The 19,041-nt window shown below is 31.6% G+C and overlaps 1 protein-coding gene across 1 annotated transcript; it reads left to right on the forward strand.

Annotated features, from left to right (window-relative positions):
• Positions 1-6,788: 6,788 nt before the first annotated feature.
• LOC129916531 (arrestin domain-containing protein 17-like) lies at positions 6,789-9,431 on the forward strand. The gene is made up of 5 exons (XM_055996532.1): positions 6,789-7,015; positions 7,083-7,208; positions 8,121-8,332; positions 8,421-8,958; positions 9,027-9,431. Exons 1-5 carry the CDS (start codon positions 6,835-6,837, stop codon positions 9,188-9,190), a joined length of 1,221 nt encoding a protein of 406 aa, XP_055852507.1. The 5' UTR covers positions 6,789-6,834; the 3' UTR covers positions 9,191-9,431.
• Positions 9,432-19,041: the final 9,610 nt, after the last annotated feature.

Raw genomic sequence — 19,041 nt, forward strand, 5'->3', positions numbered from 1 at the left:
TTTCGACTCCAACCCTGAGAGACGGCGCAGTAGAGGAAGGGCTCGATTTAGGTGGCACAACCAAGGGAAAGGTACCTCATTCAACTTTTAGTGCGTAACTAGAAACAGCGATCTGAGTTTAGAGCTGGTTGGAGAAGATATTTGGTTGAAGCTAGGGTTGCCAACACTTTCGGGGCCTTTTTTTTTTGAATGAGAATGAAATAACGAAGGATAAAACTAAAACCCTAATTTAACTCAATCGACATACGGCCTTATTAGGCTAGGTTCAGATACATGAAAAATATAAAGCATTAATATAGTTCTAATTTCAACTTTGGAAACTTTTATACATTTTTGAAACTGAAACTGAAATAACACGGCAATTTTTTAAAATAATAAACCTGTATCACACCATACAAATTTTTTTCAGGGTGTTGCTCTGAAATAAAAGTAAGAAATTGATTTTTTATAAAACATGGAACTGTAAATTAATTTGTAGCGAAATTGCGTATGAAATAAAAAATATTTTGATTAATAAATGGTTCTCAATTATTAGGCAATGTTTTAGTGAAATAATTGTAAAAAAACAAAAATCAATTATGAGCGGAGGAAGCAAATTATTGTTGCAAAGTCGGGATTTTTCGAAATTTCACAAAAAACTGCATTAAATCGAAAACCGTAAGGATTTGGGATAAACAAGTTACCAAATTCTGAGAGCCCTTAAGTTGGCCTATCAGCATATTTTGGTTGATCCTATCCCTAAGGAAGAATTCCTTCTCAGAAAGCAAAGATTCGCATTAGACTTAGGAAACACAATTTTGGGACTTATTCAGCAAGAAAAGCACTAGTTAACCTCTTGAAAGCATGTTGAAAACTATGTAATTCGCAAAAAAGCACGTTGGTAAGCCTAAGCCTGTCAACCTCTGGGGCAATTTTGGACATGCGTTCGAAAACGCACTATAGTGACTTTAACTTCTAACTTAACTATTCAAAAACAATACATTACTTGAAACAAGTGAAATAAATCTGTCTTTTTAAGTTCGTAAATGAAACACAATCGTCTTCTTTAAACAAAAAGGTAAGAAAGAGCGATAGAAAAGCAGAATGAACAACGAGGACCACAAAAGAGATACAAAAGCGATAAAATAGGTAGACAACAAAACTCATATTAAAGTTTCACAAAAAATAGAAAAACAAATGCGGAATGAAGTACCTAAATAATATGATTCAAAAATGCATGTTTTAAAGGAATTACTTATTTTCTTGTAATGTTATTAAAGCTTAAATTCATTTCGTTATTAATTTTTTTATATCTAAGACAATACTACTACAAATTACCGGCTCAAACAAATTGACTGTCCCTTATTCTGCATAAACCTTTTTCGAATGTTTATTCCGAACTTATACTAAACTCCTTGTATCCATACCCCTTTCGTCATGCTTTTAATGGTTGAAACAAAAAATAAAATATAGTGCTTGGATTGTACATAGTTAGAATCACTGTCCCGTAAAACATATTCTTAATATACTGACTTTTCGTTGGGGATATAGAGGTTCCTATAGTTCCCCCTTATACTAAAAGCAGCTTATACAATAAAAACGACGACAACAGCAGAATTTTCGGGTTCATTGAGGCGATACCGCCACAAACATCTGAAAATATTAAATGTTTTTCTCTTGTAAAGTTTTGTGCCTGGATTATTACAACATATACATTAAGCTATCCTATTTCACCTAGTTAATGTCATTAACCAGCGGACCTATATTTTCTTTCAACATTGTTGGGTTAGTTGGATAAGAAAGTATTTAAGTGTAAGAATGTTCAAACATATCATACACATAATTTGTATGTAAAACTACCCAAATTTGTGGGTTCTTTTATTGAGCGTTATATTATCAAATATGTTAATTAATACTTTTTCGCACATTTAAGCAATGTGACGGCTCAAATGTTTTTGATACGGGTTGGTAATTTTACTTTGCGTTTACAAAGAGAAGTTGTTGAAGAAAAAGTTTTTCTTCAAATAGCACTTAGGTAGGTACCGTATTTGATGAAACTTAATTGCAGACAATAAAAAGAGAAAGATATAGGACAAATATTTCTTCTGTTAAAAGGAAATTATGGAAGTAGGTAGGTACCTACTTAAGGTCACGAAACTTTTTCGTATGTTAATTGATATTAAAAATTGTGCTTTTTTTTAATATTAGATAATGTTGCCCAAATATTTCACTGCTCTTTTCGGGGGCAGTTGAAACTCGCGAGAGCAAAAAGATGTTTTTGCACCAGGTAGCAAAATGTGGTTCAAACACTGCATAAAAGTCAATGATATTATAAATAAGAGATGTGCATTAGTCTCTAGAAAGCAACTAAAATGAACCGAAGTAATTTAGTGAACAAAAAAAAAATAAAAAAATCAGTTGAGTGCAGTCTGTAATTTTTCAATTGGAAAACACTAGACATTTCTGAAAGACTGAATGTATCTCAACAAACTGTGGTATGAATGAATGAATTATATTTGAAGATGATGAAAATGATAGAATGTTTTTTCTAGAATAGAAAGTCATTGCAGAAATTCATCTTCAGGTTCTGATGGAAAATGTATAAGAGTACTGTGCGCTCTGGCTGGGTAAAGCGCGAGAAATTTGCAGTCACGGAAACATATCGCACCCTTCCCGCCAAATAATCGTAAGCGACATTACACTTACGATATTTTTGTTAGCAGAAAAATATTTATAAATTTTTGTTTTTAGACTTATTGGAGACGATCTTGAGGTGAATGTTTTCTTAAACAATTTATTGATAAGACAAAAAAGCTTTTCCTTTTTCGTTCTTAGTTTTGGAAAAATACAGTTTTATAGTGTTTATAATTCATAATTTAGATTGGCGCTTCCGATAATTTGGCGGGAAGAGCTCGATATGCCATGCCATCCATGTAGCCAAAATTGTAAATATGAAAAAATTAAAAGTATAATACTTGACTAACTTTTTGTAATAATTCAGTAACTAGGCATTATTATCTTTCAATTAAGCCATCGAAACCTAGAAAATTATTTAATGGAATATTTCTTACGAATTTTTAAAAATTTTTAGATAAGAGTAACGCTGGGTCCGAAAGGGTTAATATAAAGTTTTTATGGCTTGAATTTTTGTTTTATTTCTTAGATTGAAAAGTACTTCGAAGAAAATAGTTTCGATTTCTTAAGTTGGCCTCCCGTTAAACGGTAAAGATTTAAATCCAATTGAGAATATCTGGTCAACTTATGAAACTTAAGGCTGCAAAGAAGCATCCAGAGTCAATTAAAGACCTAAAAAATAAAAAAAAATTGTGTAATTTTACAGACAAGACCCTGCTTTTGAAAACAAAAAAAATATATATGTATTTTTAACCGTTATTAACGGTACTTGCCATAGAACTGTTTGAATAACCAAAAATTTAAGAAAACTTTCAAAAAGTACATTTTTGGGATTTAAAAAAAAATATAAATGTTTTTTTTAAGTAGCTATACCCATAAATATTTTTTTTTTTTTTTTTAAATAAATATATTTTTTGAAAAATTATTTTTTGTTTTTTTTTTTGAAAACGTAGGAAATATTTTGATTTTCGTTGTTAAGTGTACAATCATTTCATCAAAATGGTATAGGTACTAACTTCTTTTTGAAAAATGTTTTTGAGAAAAACGACCTTTTCCATTTTGGTCCCAAATTTGTCCTCTAGGGAATCTTACAAATTTATCACTATCAAGTTTGAAGGAAACCGTTACAATAGTTAAGGGTAGGCTGTACATCAAGATAGATGCAGACAGACTGACATGCAGACAGACATAATTCCGAAACCCACTTTTTTCACATTCATAGTGGCATGTCTGATTGCTATTTCCAGTTCGATTTTTTTAACGAATCCTGAACTTGCCCTTCTGTCCAGTTACACAGAGAAATAAAATGCACGACTGGGTCGCACGAACTTGCTCTTAGAGTTCAAGTTGCTGAAATTTTTAAGACTTTTTATATAGAAACTTGGGAAATGTAGGTATACAGGGTGTCCCATAAGTAATGGATCAAACGAAGTATGCTGATAGGGGATCTTAAGGGCTCTCAGAATTTGGTAACTTGTTCATCCCAAATCCTTACGGTTTTCGATTTAATGCAATTCTTGTGAAATTTCAAAAAATCCCTAGTTGGCAACAGTATTTTGCTTCCTGCGCCCATTATTGATTTTTGTTTTCTAAAATTCTTTTACAAAAACATTGGCAAATAATAAGGAACAATTAATTAATCAAAATAATTTTTATTCCATACGCCATTTCGCTGCAAATTAACTAACAGTTTCAAGTTTGATAAAAAATCAATTTTTAACTTTTATTTGAGAGCAACACGGCGACAAAAATTTCTACGGTGTGAGAATGGTTTATTATTTTAAAAAGTTGCCCTGCTATTGTAGTTTTCAAAAATGTATAAAAGTTTCCAAAGTTGCAGTTAGATCAGAAAATATTACTATTTGAATTCAACAAAACAGGGTTTTTCACAGCAAAAATACAAACAAAAATAGACGCTTTTGTTCAAACAAAAATAAACAAATAACAGTTCGAGAAATGTGTTTATTTTTGGTTGTTTTTTGTTCTGAAAAACCCTGTTTTGTTGAATTCAAATTGTAATATTTTCTGATCTAACTTCAACTTTGGAAACTTTTATACATTTTTGAAAACTACAATAGCAGGGCAACTTTTTAAAATAATAAACCATTCTCACACCGTAGAAATTTTTGTCGCCGTGTTGCTCTCAAATAAAAGTTAAAAATTGATTTTTTATCAAACTTGAAACTGTTAGTTAATTTGCAGCGAAATGGCGTATGGAATAAAAATTATTTTGATTAATTAATTGTTCCTTATTATTTGCCAATGTTTTTGTAAAAGAATTTTAGAAAACAAAAATCAATAATGGGCGCAGGAAGCAAAATACTGGTGCCAACTAGGGATTTTTTGAAATTTCACAAGAATTGCATTAAATCGAAAACCGTAAGGATTTGGGATGAACAAGTTACCAAATTCTGAGAGCCCTTAAGGAGGCCTATCACCATATTTCGTTTGATCCATTACTTTTGGGACACCCTGTATAAAAAAAAAAAAATTAATTTTTCAAAAAAATAAAACAATATCTGAAATCAAATCGCCCCACAAAACAGGTATGCAGTTTTATTTGATATATTAAGGTGCATTTTTAGAAAAAAAATTTTCAAAATCGTTAGAGCCGTTTTTTAAAAAACTAATTTTTCTTAAATAATTTTTTGAAAAAAAGTTTAAAAATAAAATTGGTATGCCATTTTTTAGAAATAACTAATCAACATCTAAAAACAAAATTTCAAAAAAATTCAATGTCCCGTTTTCGAAAATTTGATTTTTCAAAAAAAATCCAAAAATTATTTTTTTTCAAAATTTTATTTTTGGCTTATATTTAAATTATATAAATGCTTTTGTATAAAAAATTTCGTTGAAATACAATAAGCAGTTTGGCAGAAAATCAGATTTGAAAAAAGCGGTCCTATGGCAGGTACCGTTAATAATGATTTTCCAAAAAAATTTTCTTCATCAAAAGATAGACCTTATTTAAAAACTAACATTTGAATTTTTTTAACAAAATCGTTGGAGCCGTTTTCGAGAAATTAAACTTTTCCGAAATTTTTATATGGCAGGTACCGTTATTTTTGGTCCAAAAAAATTCATTCCAAAAACCCCTCTGGAGAGTCACCAAAAACTGCTACATAGCAAGTTTGAAATCAATCGGTCCATCCGTTTAGGCTCTAGCTCCTTATACAGACAGACAGACAGACTGACAGACTGACAGACTGACAGACTGACAGACTGACAGACTGACAGACTGACAGACTGACAGACTGACAGACTGACAGACTGACAGACTGACAGACTGACAGACTGACAGACTGACAGACTGACAGACTGACAGACTGACAGACTGACAGACTGACAGACTGACAGACTGACAGACTGACAGACTGACAGACTGACAGACTGACAGACTGATGACTGACAGACAGACAGACTGACAGACTGACAGACTGACAGACTGACAGACTGACAGACTGACAGACTGACAGACAGACGGACAGATGGACTTCCGGGACCCACTTTTTTGGCATTGTCTATCATCGTAATGTCGTGGAAAAATGTTATCTCAACTTTTTTTTTTTGTACGAATGCATAACTTGATATAATAGTACCTATATCGCAAGTAAAAATAAGGCAGGGATGACTATGCTTCTGGTATATTTAACTTTATTTCTGGTATATTCAACTTTATTCTGATTAAATATACTAGAAGTAAAGTTATCCCTGGCGTTATGTTTTCTCCGTGTAAGACACCTTATACCTAATATGCCATCTACTCAGAGACAATAGATTTTTTAAACGTTTTGGTTCCAGCCTAGGCCACATCTAAAAAAACAATTCAAATATTTCTCCACAAATAACTAAAGCAAGATAGTGCCACGTAGTCGTTCATTTATTTTTTTTTTGTCAAAATCAATTCAAAGTATAGGTATCTAAGGTATAATTTTTTTATTGATAAGATAAGTTTATTTCTATGCACCTAATCTATAGTTAAATCTTCGAGCAGAAATGAATAATTTAACTATAAAATCAAGCTTTATTTTTTTGTTTAGAAATAATGATTCAGTTCAGTTGCAATTATTTTATCACTGCATAGCATAGTGTTTGAAAGTGATTTGATAAACAAAATACGAAACTCGTAAAAATAAACAAAAAATAGAAAAAAAAAAATATTCATTTATCTTTCGATAAGATAAAAACCCTATACAACAATAATACTTCACAAGATCATTAATGTTATTGTCAGTTAGCTTTTTGAGGCCAAACAAAAACAAAGATATAATACATTTTCAAGAAAAAATGGGAATACGATTTGAAATTTTATTCGAGGAAAACCCGAATGGAATGTATTTTACGGGTCAAATTGTCAAAGGTCGGGCAATAGTTTACGTTGATGAGCAAATTCCTTTTAAAGGTGAATTTTAATTTAAATAAGGAAAAATAAATAGTATCTATGTGTCTTATATAAGTTTAAATTAAAGGGATTCAGTTGCGAGTACGAGGATATGCAAAAGTTAGATGGGATGAAGGTTCTGGAAAATCATCAGACGTACATTTTGATCAAGAGAAATACTTTGATTCTGTAACAGAGTGCATTGATACAAAAGGTGAGTAATAATTAAATGTATAAAAGTATTAAAAAAATACAGTTAATACAGTTACTAAAAAAAATAAAAAAAAAAAAATTGTCAGACTACTTCAACATCAGTAATATACAGGGTGACTCACAAAGAATGAGCCAAAAAGCCAGAGAGTGTAAGTCCAGTTGAAGAAAGAAAAAATTGGATGGCAGGGCGCCGTTTGGCCAGGGGCAGTTTTAAATTTTTCGGTTTCACCTTCGAAAATGCGCTAAATATATTTTTTTGTAAAACCTAAATTCTAGTCTGTTTTTGTTTTGAATAAGGGCCAGTTTGTTCACAGTCGATTATTATCATTTAATTAAGGATTATTCCATAGAAAAATCCTTGATTAAAAGATAATCGAGTGTGAACAAATCGGCGCTAAATCTGTTTTCTGAAAAAAAAATTTGAAAAATGTATTTTCAATACAAAATTTAAAAAGAAAATTAATTTATATTTGACATTTTTCTAATTAATTTAATTTTATTTAATCTGCTAATTTCGCCGGAACAAATCAACCTTTTTGCAATCGGTTAGCTGGTTTTGCTTAAAAATAAATAAGACCATTGAGTTTTGAAAACTAAATTAGTACTTAATTGCATAAAACTTTGAACAAAATTAATTCGAAATTTTTTTTCCAAAATGCTGACTTCGAAATTTAATTTCTTAAAAACTATTTCATTTATTTTTAATACCTACTTTTTCTGCAAAAATTGCACCTCCGGGAGGAGAAAGTGGACGAATAGACCCCCCACCCATACAATTTTTTTCTTGTCTCTACAAGCTCAAGCTACATATTTGGTACATTCCTCCTGAATCCCCCTGCATGTATGTCACTCAATACAGCTTTAAAAGTTAAGTTTCATTATAATTGAAGGAACCGATTTTTTAATGTTGTAGGTCTTGAGCAAACTCTAAGCCCCGGGATATATGCATACGATTTTCAATGTGTCATACCTTCTGAATGTCCTTCATCATTTGAAGGTCTTTACGGTCGCATACGTTACGACACAAAAATAATTGTGGTTCGTCCCCGTGCATTTAACAAATCTTATTCAATGGGATTCACCGTACTTAAAATTTTTGATCTAAATCCACTTACCATATTAAGAGTACGTAACTTTATATTTAACTTAATATGTAAATATTTGTATGTCAGTATTTTTTAAGTTAATATTTTTAATATCTTTTAAACTTTAGATCCCGGCAAAATTGGAAGAGTTCAAACATTTCTGTTGCGGTCCATGTAAATCAAGACCTCTGGTCATTTCCCTAGAAATCCAAAGACAGAGCTTCGTTCCCGGAGAATTAATCGAATTTAAAGCAAAATTGGTCAATAACAGTAGCACAACAGTGGAACAAGTACGTGTAACATTAAACCTAGTTGCTTTGTATTCAGTAAGAACACGTATCAAAACAAAAACTGAAAAAATTGCTATTGCTAAAAAAAAATATGGAGCATTTAATAAAAACACACTTTTTGAATTCAATGAGAAACTTCAAGTACCACCAACTCCTCCAACTTGCATTGGACTATGTCCAATTATTAAATTAACGTACGAAGTTGCTGTAACTGCTGGTGTAAAAGGAGCACACTTAAATCCATTTGTTGCTATACCAGTGACAATTGGTAATATTCCCTATGTTGGCAATGCAAAAGATTTATTTGAACCTAATTTAATGGCAAGTAATTTGAATAATGATATTGCACCGATACCACCCACCAATGAGGAATTTCGTAAGCTTTCTAATTTTGTTGTATTTAATAATAACCATTTTAATATTGTCGACTTTTTTTTTCATTAGCTCCACCATCTTATGAAGAAGCAACATTTGTACTTACGACTTACGATCCTAAGGACAGTAATGTAAGCGATAAGACTGTAGAAAAGTTTATTCCAAGGTATCATTTTCATGGGAATATGCCTCATATTGATACTGAAAATACAAACGAAGATATTAAAGAATAATAACATTAAATCAAATAATGTTTTCAATTAAATTTTATAATGATTTATTTATAAAAAAAAATATATAGCTTTGATGCACACAATTTGTAAATATGAAATAAAATGTAAAGTAATATTATGAAATGTAGATATACAAAAGTCACTTTGAAGGATTGTGTATTCAATAGCCAAAAAGTCCTTGAAAAGGACTTAAAAACCAAAACTGCAATAAAAATTGCTTTTTATATTTTGTCTACTTGTACAGTGCCGCTCACTTGAATAGCACACCTTTTTTTTAGTTATAAGTGCATATAATTCCTGTCTCTTAATACCAAAATGATCAATATTTTACTTTTTGGTATGTCTCCTTATGCACTCTCTCTGTGAGCGAAATCATTCATTTTCAATGACCCGTTAGTTAAATTTTGCAATTTTTTGCGGAACAACTCTGAAAAAAGTGCTCCTATTCTGGCTCACTTGAATAGCACATCCGCTTTTTTTTTTAGTTTTCGAGTGCAAATCAAAGAAGGTAGAAATGCAGAAATGTTCTCCGATGTCTTTTAGTAATTTAAAGCTGATTTCAGTTTAAGTGGGTCCCACGAAATAATTGGTAGAGGAAGAAAAAGCGAAAATCATGAGTGCCCCCGTCTATTCTCCAAAAAGGTAAAAAAATGCAACAAACCCGGAAATTTCTTTTCAATTTTTTAACGCAATGAGTCCAATTGTGAATAAAATATGAAAGGGTGAACAGTAAGTGCTGTTACTGCAGCTGACAGAAGAGCGATTCTACGACTCGCGTCAAATTCACATGACTCTTCCGTCAAAATAAAGGAAAAAGTGGTGTAAAGGCAAGTGCTTCTATATTGAAACCACTGATTTCGACGGCTAAACAGTTGACGCCATTAAATCTAAAGACAAAACCATCGATAAACACCTCCCGTAAAGTGCAACTCCAAAGTTTCTGTCGATCTTATGACATGAAATAAAGCATGTTTTCTCCGATAAGAAAAAAATTAGTTTAGATGGCCCCGTTGGCTTTAACTATTATTGTCACTTAAACTGAAATCAGCTTTAAATTACTAAAAGACATCGGAGAACATTTCTGCATTTCTACCTTCTTTGATTTGCAATCGAAAACTAAAAAAAAAAGCGGATGTGCTATTCAAGTGAGCCAGAATAGGAGCACTTTTTTCAGAGTTGTTCCGCAAAAAATTGCAAAATTTAACTAACGGGTCATTGAAAATGAATGATTTCGCTCACAGAGAGAGTGCATAAGGAGACATACCAAAAAGTAAAATATTGATCATTTTGGTATTAAGAGACAGGAATTATATGCACTTATAACTAAAAAAAAAAAGGTGTGCTATTCAAGTGAGCGGCACTGTATTAATTTTGTTTTGTTTTAGGTTTGCATTTGTTTATTTTGTAATACATATGTACATACTTTAAAAATAAATTAGAACTGAAGAAACCGAAGAAATATTTTTAAGTTTTTGATTCTTATTTGAAAGGATTTTGTTCATCACAGTACACATAAAAAGGTAATATATTCCGATTGTCAAAACATGCCAATTTGGCGACCAATGTCAGCTATTGTTATTCTTAATTGTTTTAAATAAACGATAAAAAACGCACAAAAACCGAAAAACCATGCACACCAATAATTTTTCAACAATTATCGACCATTTTCCGCGAAGAATAACGAAGAAAATTTGTTTTTATTTCAATTTATAATTTTTTTAAATGACATTTTATAAATTAAAACAAAAATAAATTTCCTGTTTACTGCGATTGAAATATAAAAATTAAAGGCCGACCTGACAGATTGACAAACAAATTTTGACAATGTTCGGAAGATATTACCTTATTATGTGTACTGTGTTTGTTAATAAACATTTTAATAAATTGTTGAGCGGAAATGTTTGACACATTATTTCAAAGTATTTTATAATGTAGAAAAGAATACTAAAAAAAAAATGTTTTGTTTGTTTTTTACCATGGGAGCAAGAACGTGCGACCCAGTCGTATATTTTATTTTAATATCAAACTAGAAAGACTGATTTATAAGATTTGTATGGATTTTTGAGTGCATAGTATTAAGGTTGCTAGGAGAACAATAAAAAAGCGTCTGAATTAGTATTGCGGAATGAAGATCTATCTTGACGTTTGCTATTTAAGAAAATACATCGTTAACGAAATAAAACACAAATTTCTTGCTTACACCAACATAGGTACATCTAAAATCAGCTGCCGAGTCTATGAATATTTTTTTAACCTGGTGTTATTTCTTAAAAGAAATCAAAGAAAACAAATACCGAAATCATCCAAAAATTCCAAAATTCGTGGAATAGTTAATGCACCTTGGTACATAAGAAATAGCGATCTACATCGTGACTTACAAATAGAAATGGTTACAGAAGTTATTAAAAAATACGCTGTATCGCACAATCAGAGACTTCAAAGTCATACTAATTCTGAAATGGAGTGCGTCTTGAATATAAGAAACCATGTTCGGAGATTAAGGAGGACCAAGCCTTATGAGCTTATGGTCTAAAAAACATGGGAAAGTATTAAAAGTTTAAACTTCCCCCAAAGTGATTTTACAAAGTTAAGAAAGAAAAATCTGATGTCGATCTTTCAAAATTGGTCCTGATTAAGAGGTGGTTTTAGTGGTTAAGAGTCCCACACTACTTGGTGTCGAATACTGCCAAGTGTCTTTTGAAGATTTCGTAATTAAAAAAAAAAAAAAAAAAATTCTTAAGAAAAAATGAATTAAAGCAAGAGGCCTGAAAAAATAAAAAATTTAACCAAAATATCTAAATTTTGTTTATATAATCTGCGCGCACTAAAGGGGTTTTGGGTACCCTTGATATGTATTTAAACACGGTACGAGCTTTAGGGAAAGAGGGAAGGATTTAAAAGGAGATGCCGATGCACATTGGTTTTAAACTATTTTATGAAGACAAAATTAAAATTGGGAAAAAGGCTGAAATTTAAGCCAATACTTTCATGAAATTGAAAAACAAAAAAGTAAAAATAAATTTGCCCAAAATCATTAGCAAATTAACTACAATTGTGAATGAAGGAATGGTTTTCGCTCAAAAGTATTTATTTAATGTCAATACATATTTATAATTTTAATATTTTTGTCAATCCTAATTTAACAATTACTAGCCAGTTGTTTAAGGAAAACGTTTAGTTAATTTGTCTTAGGACCAAGTTTTTAACTGTCAGAAAAACCTCATTTAAATCTAATCTTCATGTTTTTATTTTCCAACATTTTTTGGCCATAAGAAAATATTTATTACAACTTCAAAACGTTTCAAAACTCATCCATCTTTAAAGAAATCTAAAAAAAAAAAGATTTCCCGCTTTAAAAAAAAAACGACCAAGACTACAAAATTACTCGATCCATTTATTTGAACATTTTCAATTTAAAATTTTTCCTAAGATTAACTTAAGATTAACTTTCCTTATTTGTTGGCACATGTAACATGGGGGATTTTGGGCTGTGGGGGCCTGCCTAACTTACACTATTAACTGACAATATGAAGAGCCTTGTTTTTGTAATAACTCTGTACTTACCTCAGTATCAGTATTTTGCACGGTAGACAAAAAATGATTGCTAAAGGTAAACAAATGTTATAGTTTGTTGTTGTTTATAAAGAAAGAAAATTCTCCATTGTATTTGAAAAGGATTGTGTATTGAGTTATTGTATTTAATTTGCAATCCACAGAAAAACTTTGGTTTTAAAATAAGATAACATCGTTAATTGAAGCTTCCAGTACTAAATTTTAAAGCTTTTCTAAAAACAGTGGGGTGTGCAACGGCCAAAATTTGTATATGAGACCAGGAGACCGGATCAACTTTTTAGAGTGATAACAAAAATTCACCTATATTTTTCGTTTCGAGACTTTTTTATTTATGTTAAACTCACGACATGGGTAATTGCTGTTATGTGAGAAGTTGCTTAAAATGTACCTACCTACTAAATTTTTGCACAACACACATCATATAAAAATATGATTGAATGTCTGATTGTTAGATATATTGAGTTCGATTTTTTCACGAATCCTCATCTTGCCCTATAGCTAGTGGTGTTTATATCAAAAATAAAAACTAGGTACTAACCTAACATGCGTAGTGAGTACTTTTAAATTCTCAATTCTCAACACACGTGCTTCCTCACTCCAGTGAGTGAATTATACTGTAAATTCTCAAAATAAAATAAAGACAAGCAGGTTTCGTCTGCTAAAGAGAGCCTATTTTGAATAATGTAAATATAATATTACTCAGTTTTATACTGTGGATACCTAATTAAATTTTTGTTTTGACCATCTAAATTATAGATGCGTCATATGCTGAAGAAATATTGAAACCACTGAGTTAAACTATAAATAAAACACACAAAACGTTTGTTTTTTAAATAATAAAATCATTCAGTTGATATATTTTACTCATTAGTAGAGGTTGAAAGTGATTTGGTAAATAAAATACGAAACTCATACCTAACAAAATATTTAATAAAATAAAGTTCACCATATTGACCACAACTAATTAAAAAGTTTAAAACTTAATTAAAATACAACAAAACAAAACAAAAATTAAACATCTAATTTTTAAATTGAATGCATTTCGAGTCTGATGTGATTCATCTTCAGCAATATACTAATTGGCATAGAAAAGTTACAACCAAAACAAAACAAAATGTAAACATTGGTGCCAGTGACATTACACAAAAGAAAGAAAAAAAAAAACAATAAAAATATGTTAAGCTGAAGACAAAAAAAAAAAGAGTGTGTGTACACATGTACACGCGACTGAAGTTATACTTCTCATTCAGTATATGTAAATGAATTTCATTTGATATTTTTAATTTCTATTATTAAATTAATTAATCCACACTTCGTTTTTTTACATTTTTATCAAGTGAACAATAAATTAATTTTTTCATCCTCCTTGCGTCCATGTAGTTTTCAATTTATTCTGTGAAATTTACTCATGTTGTGCGGTTCAGAAGGTACGGTATATACTTAACGAAAATGTGCGATATGGTAATTTTATGAGAATTGTGTGTGCTTCAGCACTAGTAGTTGCAATATGCAACTTGCAGGGTTGCTACAAAGCTCAAAAGTAAGCTAAGCTCAGCTCACAACTCAGCTCAAATTTTGAGCTAGCTCACTTTTGAGCTTTGTGCCACAGCTCAGCTCATTTGAGCTGAGCTGAAAGTGAGCTGAGCTGAAAGTGAGCTGAGCTGAGCTGTTGGGTGAGCTAAGGTAAAGTGAGCTGAGCTGAGCTGTGCTGTGATGGGTGAGAGGATACATTGATTTTTATTTGGAAAGTATAATGAAATATGAAGATATATTAAACTTTTATAAAACACCATAGCTTAAGATGTTTGGTTCTAGTTATTAATGGAATTATTTTAACACATATAGATATTTTTATAAATAAAACAGATAATTTTTCGTGATCTTTTCTCTTGGTTTTTTTAATAGTAAATATATTTCTATTTTTTTAGTAAAATATTTCTTTTTTTATCATAAAAAAAATTTCGGTACAATCCGGTTTTTCGACTTTTTTCAAAATTCCGAGAAAATCGAGTTTGAAAGTTGGGGTAAAATTTTTTTTCGAAAAATAACCGAATCTTTGAACGCTCCTGGAAGCTAAACCGCTTGAGAGCAATTTTTGGGAGTGATGCCAAATGATAGCTTGTGTCATGGGCCTACGCTTTGCACATTGTCAGATTTTTAAAAAATCGCCTTCCATGTTAAACCGCCACATCATGCCTATTTTTTCAGAATCGTGCCTATTTTTTTTTTTACTTACCTACAGGGATGAGAGTTGTACCCAAATGTAGGTTAGAGTCCCCGCTACCTTTTGGCATCAAAAATTTTATTTTCAATTTTCTTCAAAATTCCGCGATATAGGCGTTTTAACGCTTTGATCTAGAGACAGGGGAGTGGTGCCATATGAAAGCTTATATTATCAGCTACCTGATAGTGGTCTAATCCGGTTTTTCGATTTTTTTCAAAATTCCGAGAAAATCGTGTTTGAAAGTTGAGGTAAAATTTTTTTTCGAAAAATCCCCGAATCTTTGAACGCTCCTGGAAGCTAAACCGCTTGAGAGCAATTTTTGGGAGTGATGCCAAATGATAGCTTGTGTCATGGGCCTACGCTTTGCACATTGTCAGATTTTTAAAAAATCGCCTTCCATGTTAAACCGCCACATCATGCCTATTTTTTCAGAATCGTGCCTATTTTTTTTTTTACTTTTAAGTTCTCTCGGTTTGAGAACGCGTGGACCTACAGGGATGAGAGTTGTACCCAAATGTAGGTTAGAGTCCCCGCTACCTTTTGGCATACAAATTTTTTTTTTCATTTTCTTCAAAATTCCGAGATATAGGCTTTGGTAGTTGGGGGCGCTCACTTTCAGCTCAGCTCAGTTTCAGCTCAGCTCAAATGAGCTGAGCTATGGTACCTAGCTCAAAAGTGAGCTAGCTCAAATTATGAGCTGAGCTGTGAGCTTTTTGCAACCCTGGCAACTTGCCACATGGAAATTACCACATACAACTTGCCACATGCAACTTGCCACACGCAACTTGCCACACGCAACTTGCCACATGCAGCTTGCCACATGCAACTTGCCACACGCAACTTGCCACATGTAACTTGCCACATGCAACTTGCCACACGCAACTTGCCACATGCAACTTGCCACATGTAACTTGCCACATGTAACTTGCCACATGCAACTTGCCACACGCAACTTGCCACATGCAACTTGCCACATGCAGCTTGCCACATGCAACTTGCCACACGCGACTTACCACATACAACTTGCCACATGCAACTTGCCACATGAAACATGTTACTTGCAACGTGTTGTGTATTTTATGTTTGCCGTACTGCGGCGTACTGCATTTTTAAATACTAAAGTACTGCCTACTCTAAAGGTGAAACGACAGCCCTGCTACCCAGGGTGATCGCGTCATAATCCCTTTGACATTCTTGTCAAAAAGTAAATTTTCATACCCACCCTCCCATAAGAAGTATAACTTCAAAAATATAGTTTTCAACAAGTGTAAGAAGGAAACAGTGATATTAAATTGAAGAGCGATGAGATGATATTCAAATAAGTTGAGTTCATCAAGTAGTTGTTGCTTTCATACGCAACAAGTCGTCTATGGTTTTGGTTTGGTACATGTTTAAGCAATGTGACGTCATCTGGTCTAATATCGAAATGGTTGTGGGTGAGAAATGGGAGACAGCACGAAGAAATTTTTTTTGGGCTATTAAATTAATTTGACGTAGTTGGTATGTTCATTAAAACATAATTCGATGCTTCGCTTTGTTTGGCCTAATGAACCGGCTTCGCAATATACACATGGAACTTCGTAGATTTGTTGGTACCTAGGTTGAGTTTTTTTTCGTTGTGCCATGCCAAGAATGTTCATTTTTTTTCGTTTTTGAAGAATACCTACGCACTACGCATTCAATGTTTTTCTTTTTAAATTATGATTTTAGTTTGTAGTGTCGGTGAAAAAGGTCATACTTGCTTGTTCTAACTCTTTATTGCCTAGTGGTTTGTTTTGTGTAAATAAAGTTGATAGTATCTATTGATTTTTTATTTTTCTTGTTTTATTGTGTTTCTGGGAATAAGTTTGTTTATTTTTGATTCATTGTAGCCGCTGATGTTCGCAATTTATTTTAAGTATTTATATGCTTTTGTGTATAATTAAAAACAGATAGGTAAAGGGAGTTTACAAAAACGGTGGACCATCGAGTGGAAAGCCCTGATGCGGACTACAGAAAAAGTCTCTATCGTAATTTAACGATTTGTTATAAATATGTAAATCCAAAAATAGTAACATATTGTTTGATTTATTTTCATATGAGTAATTTATGCTTTCAAATTGAGAATTTAATATTTTGATTTCTGTGATTTTGATAATATCAAACATATGTATCGCCAACATAGCGAAACAAAATCCGTGGGAGTAAACCCCTCCCCATCAAGCTAATTTCAAATGAAGAAATTTAACGGGATTTTTAGTTGCTTCTTTAGAAAGACTACATTTTCCGAAGATTTTGCTTGCAATAACCTACTGCTTTTGATAAAATACTCTTACGTAGTGTGGATTAAAGATAGAAAGGCTTTCGATGTTTTGTTTAATTTGATAACACTCGTATCTTCTTCAAAGGCATTGTGATCCAGTGGTAAAAATTGTGATTTATTTTGAGGTGATAATTATATTCTGAACTTTGTTTTGTCTAAAGTTGCCATACAAACAGATTGACAGAATTGAAATACATATCGTCCCGTTTCTGCTTGATCCTCGTACCTAAGTACATTTTTTTAAAGATTTTTTTTTTTTGTTAAATATTGCTCTAAAACTTACAGAAAGAATAGATACAAAGGTTAAATTGAAGAAACAACTCAATCAATATATCTAAATCAAAACCTGATTTCCCTTTGTTCAATTCATAATTTAAATTTTGAGAAAAATGTATATTTATTTTAAGAATTGAACAAAATTTGATCTGTAGATACGTGGTTCAGGCAGAAACGGGACGATATCTGTTTGTAAATTTGCAGTAGTGATGGGAACTATAGAATGATTGAAACTATCGATAGTAAGTAACTGAATGATTTGAACTATCGAATAATTCATTCATTCATTTATTCATTCTAATAAAAACTATCGGATAAGAACTATTAAATATTCAAGTTTTTTTCATTCTTTTATTTGAAAACAAAAACAGTGGAAAACCTATACAGAAGTAAAACATTGCGCCACAAAAAGAAAAAAAATTAAAATATCACGTAATACATCACGTGAAACATGAAAACACAAATTTTTCATATTAATACAATAAATTTACATATTTATTCGAGGAAAAATAACAAAAACATTCACTAATAGAAAAAGAAAAAAATTTAACAAAGAATGTATACTTTAGAAATAAAATATAAACAACAAATAAGAGAACATCAAGTTATTCTTCTCCTGCTCGGGTTACATTTCACTATAAAAAACATTTAGTTTGTTGTCATTGGAATTCAGCTTGGCACTCTAAGAAGGATCCAACATGTACCTACCATAATACATAGGTAATATAAAAATTGTGAAAAAAGAAAAAAAAAATAGGCGAGAAACGACCACTAGATAGGATTTGTTTCTTTTCTTACACTTTCCATTTTTATTCTTTCACATGCAAACAATAATCCAAACCAAACACACAGTTGCATGTTGCATCATATTTTTGTTTAGCCGATTAACAACCCTTTACAAAATCAACCTTTTGACACAGATACCTGCAGCTGCTTGTGCGTGCGCGAATGTTTTGCTTCCTCTGGCGCCATGTCTCGTCAAATGATTGAAAAGATGGGTTTTACCACTAATTAGGATCATAAACTAGGTATACACTGGTTGATGTTCGGCTTTCTACGTTAAAGAGTAATATTTTCTGTGTTGTCACATATTTATGACGCCGCCCTGACTGACAGAAAACTTCTTTTCTTTTCATGCACCGTGTCGCCTCTCTACTTCTTCTTTACCGCCTTTATTTTGAAAATATCGACACTCCAACAAAAAATACATAAATTCAGTTCTAAAAAACTTTCAAAAAACCAACACAATATGTATATATGAAGAAATAATTCATCTTCGAACTTGACGAACTTGGGAGTTGACTTCAACTCGAGAGTTAAAACAAGAGTGTAGAATCTATTTTGTTCACTGTTTTTTTCTCAACTCTCGAGTTTAAAAAACGAAAGTTGGCCAACTTCCAGTTTCAAAAATATGCCTGGAATATTTGTGACAATTAATACAAAATCTGTCAACTTCAAGTCGGAAATGCAAACAAA

Source organism: Episyrphus balteatus, chromosome 3 (assembly GCF_945859705.1).
Source record: "Episyrphus balteatus chromosome 3, idEpiBalt1.1, whole genome shotgun sequence".
In the NCBI taxonomy this organism is placed as follows: Eukaryota; Metazoa; Arthropoda; class Insecta; order Diptera; family Syrphidae; genus Episyrphus; species Episyrphus balteatus.

Coding starts and splice junctions, on each gene's coding strand:
- LOC129916531 (XM_055996532.1), top strand. CDS start 6,835: ATGTTATTGTCAGTTAGCTTTTTGAGGCCAAACAAAAACAAAGATATA. Junction 7,209..8,120: donor AGAGTGCATTGATACAAAAG/GTGAGTAATAAT, acceptor TTAATGTTGTAG/GTCTTGAGCAAACTCTAAGC. Junction 8,959..9,026: donor ACCCACCAATGAGGAATTTC/GTAAGCTTTCTA, acceptor TTTTTTCATTAG/CTCCACCATCTTATGAAGAA.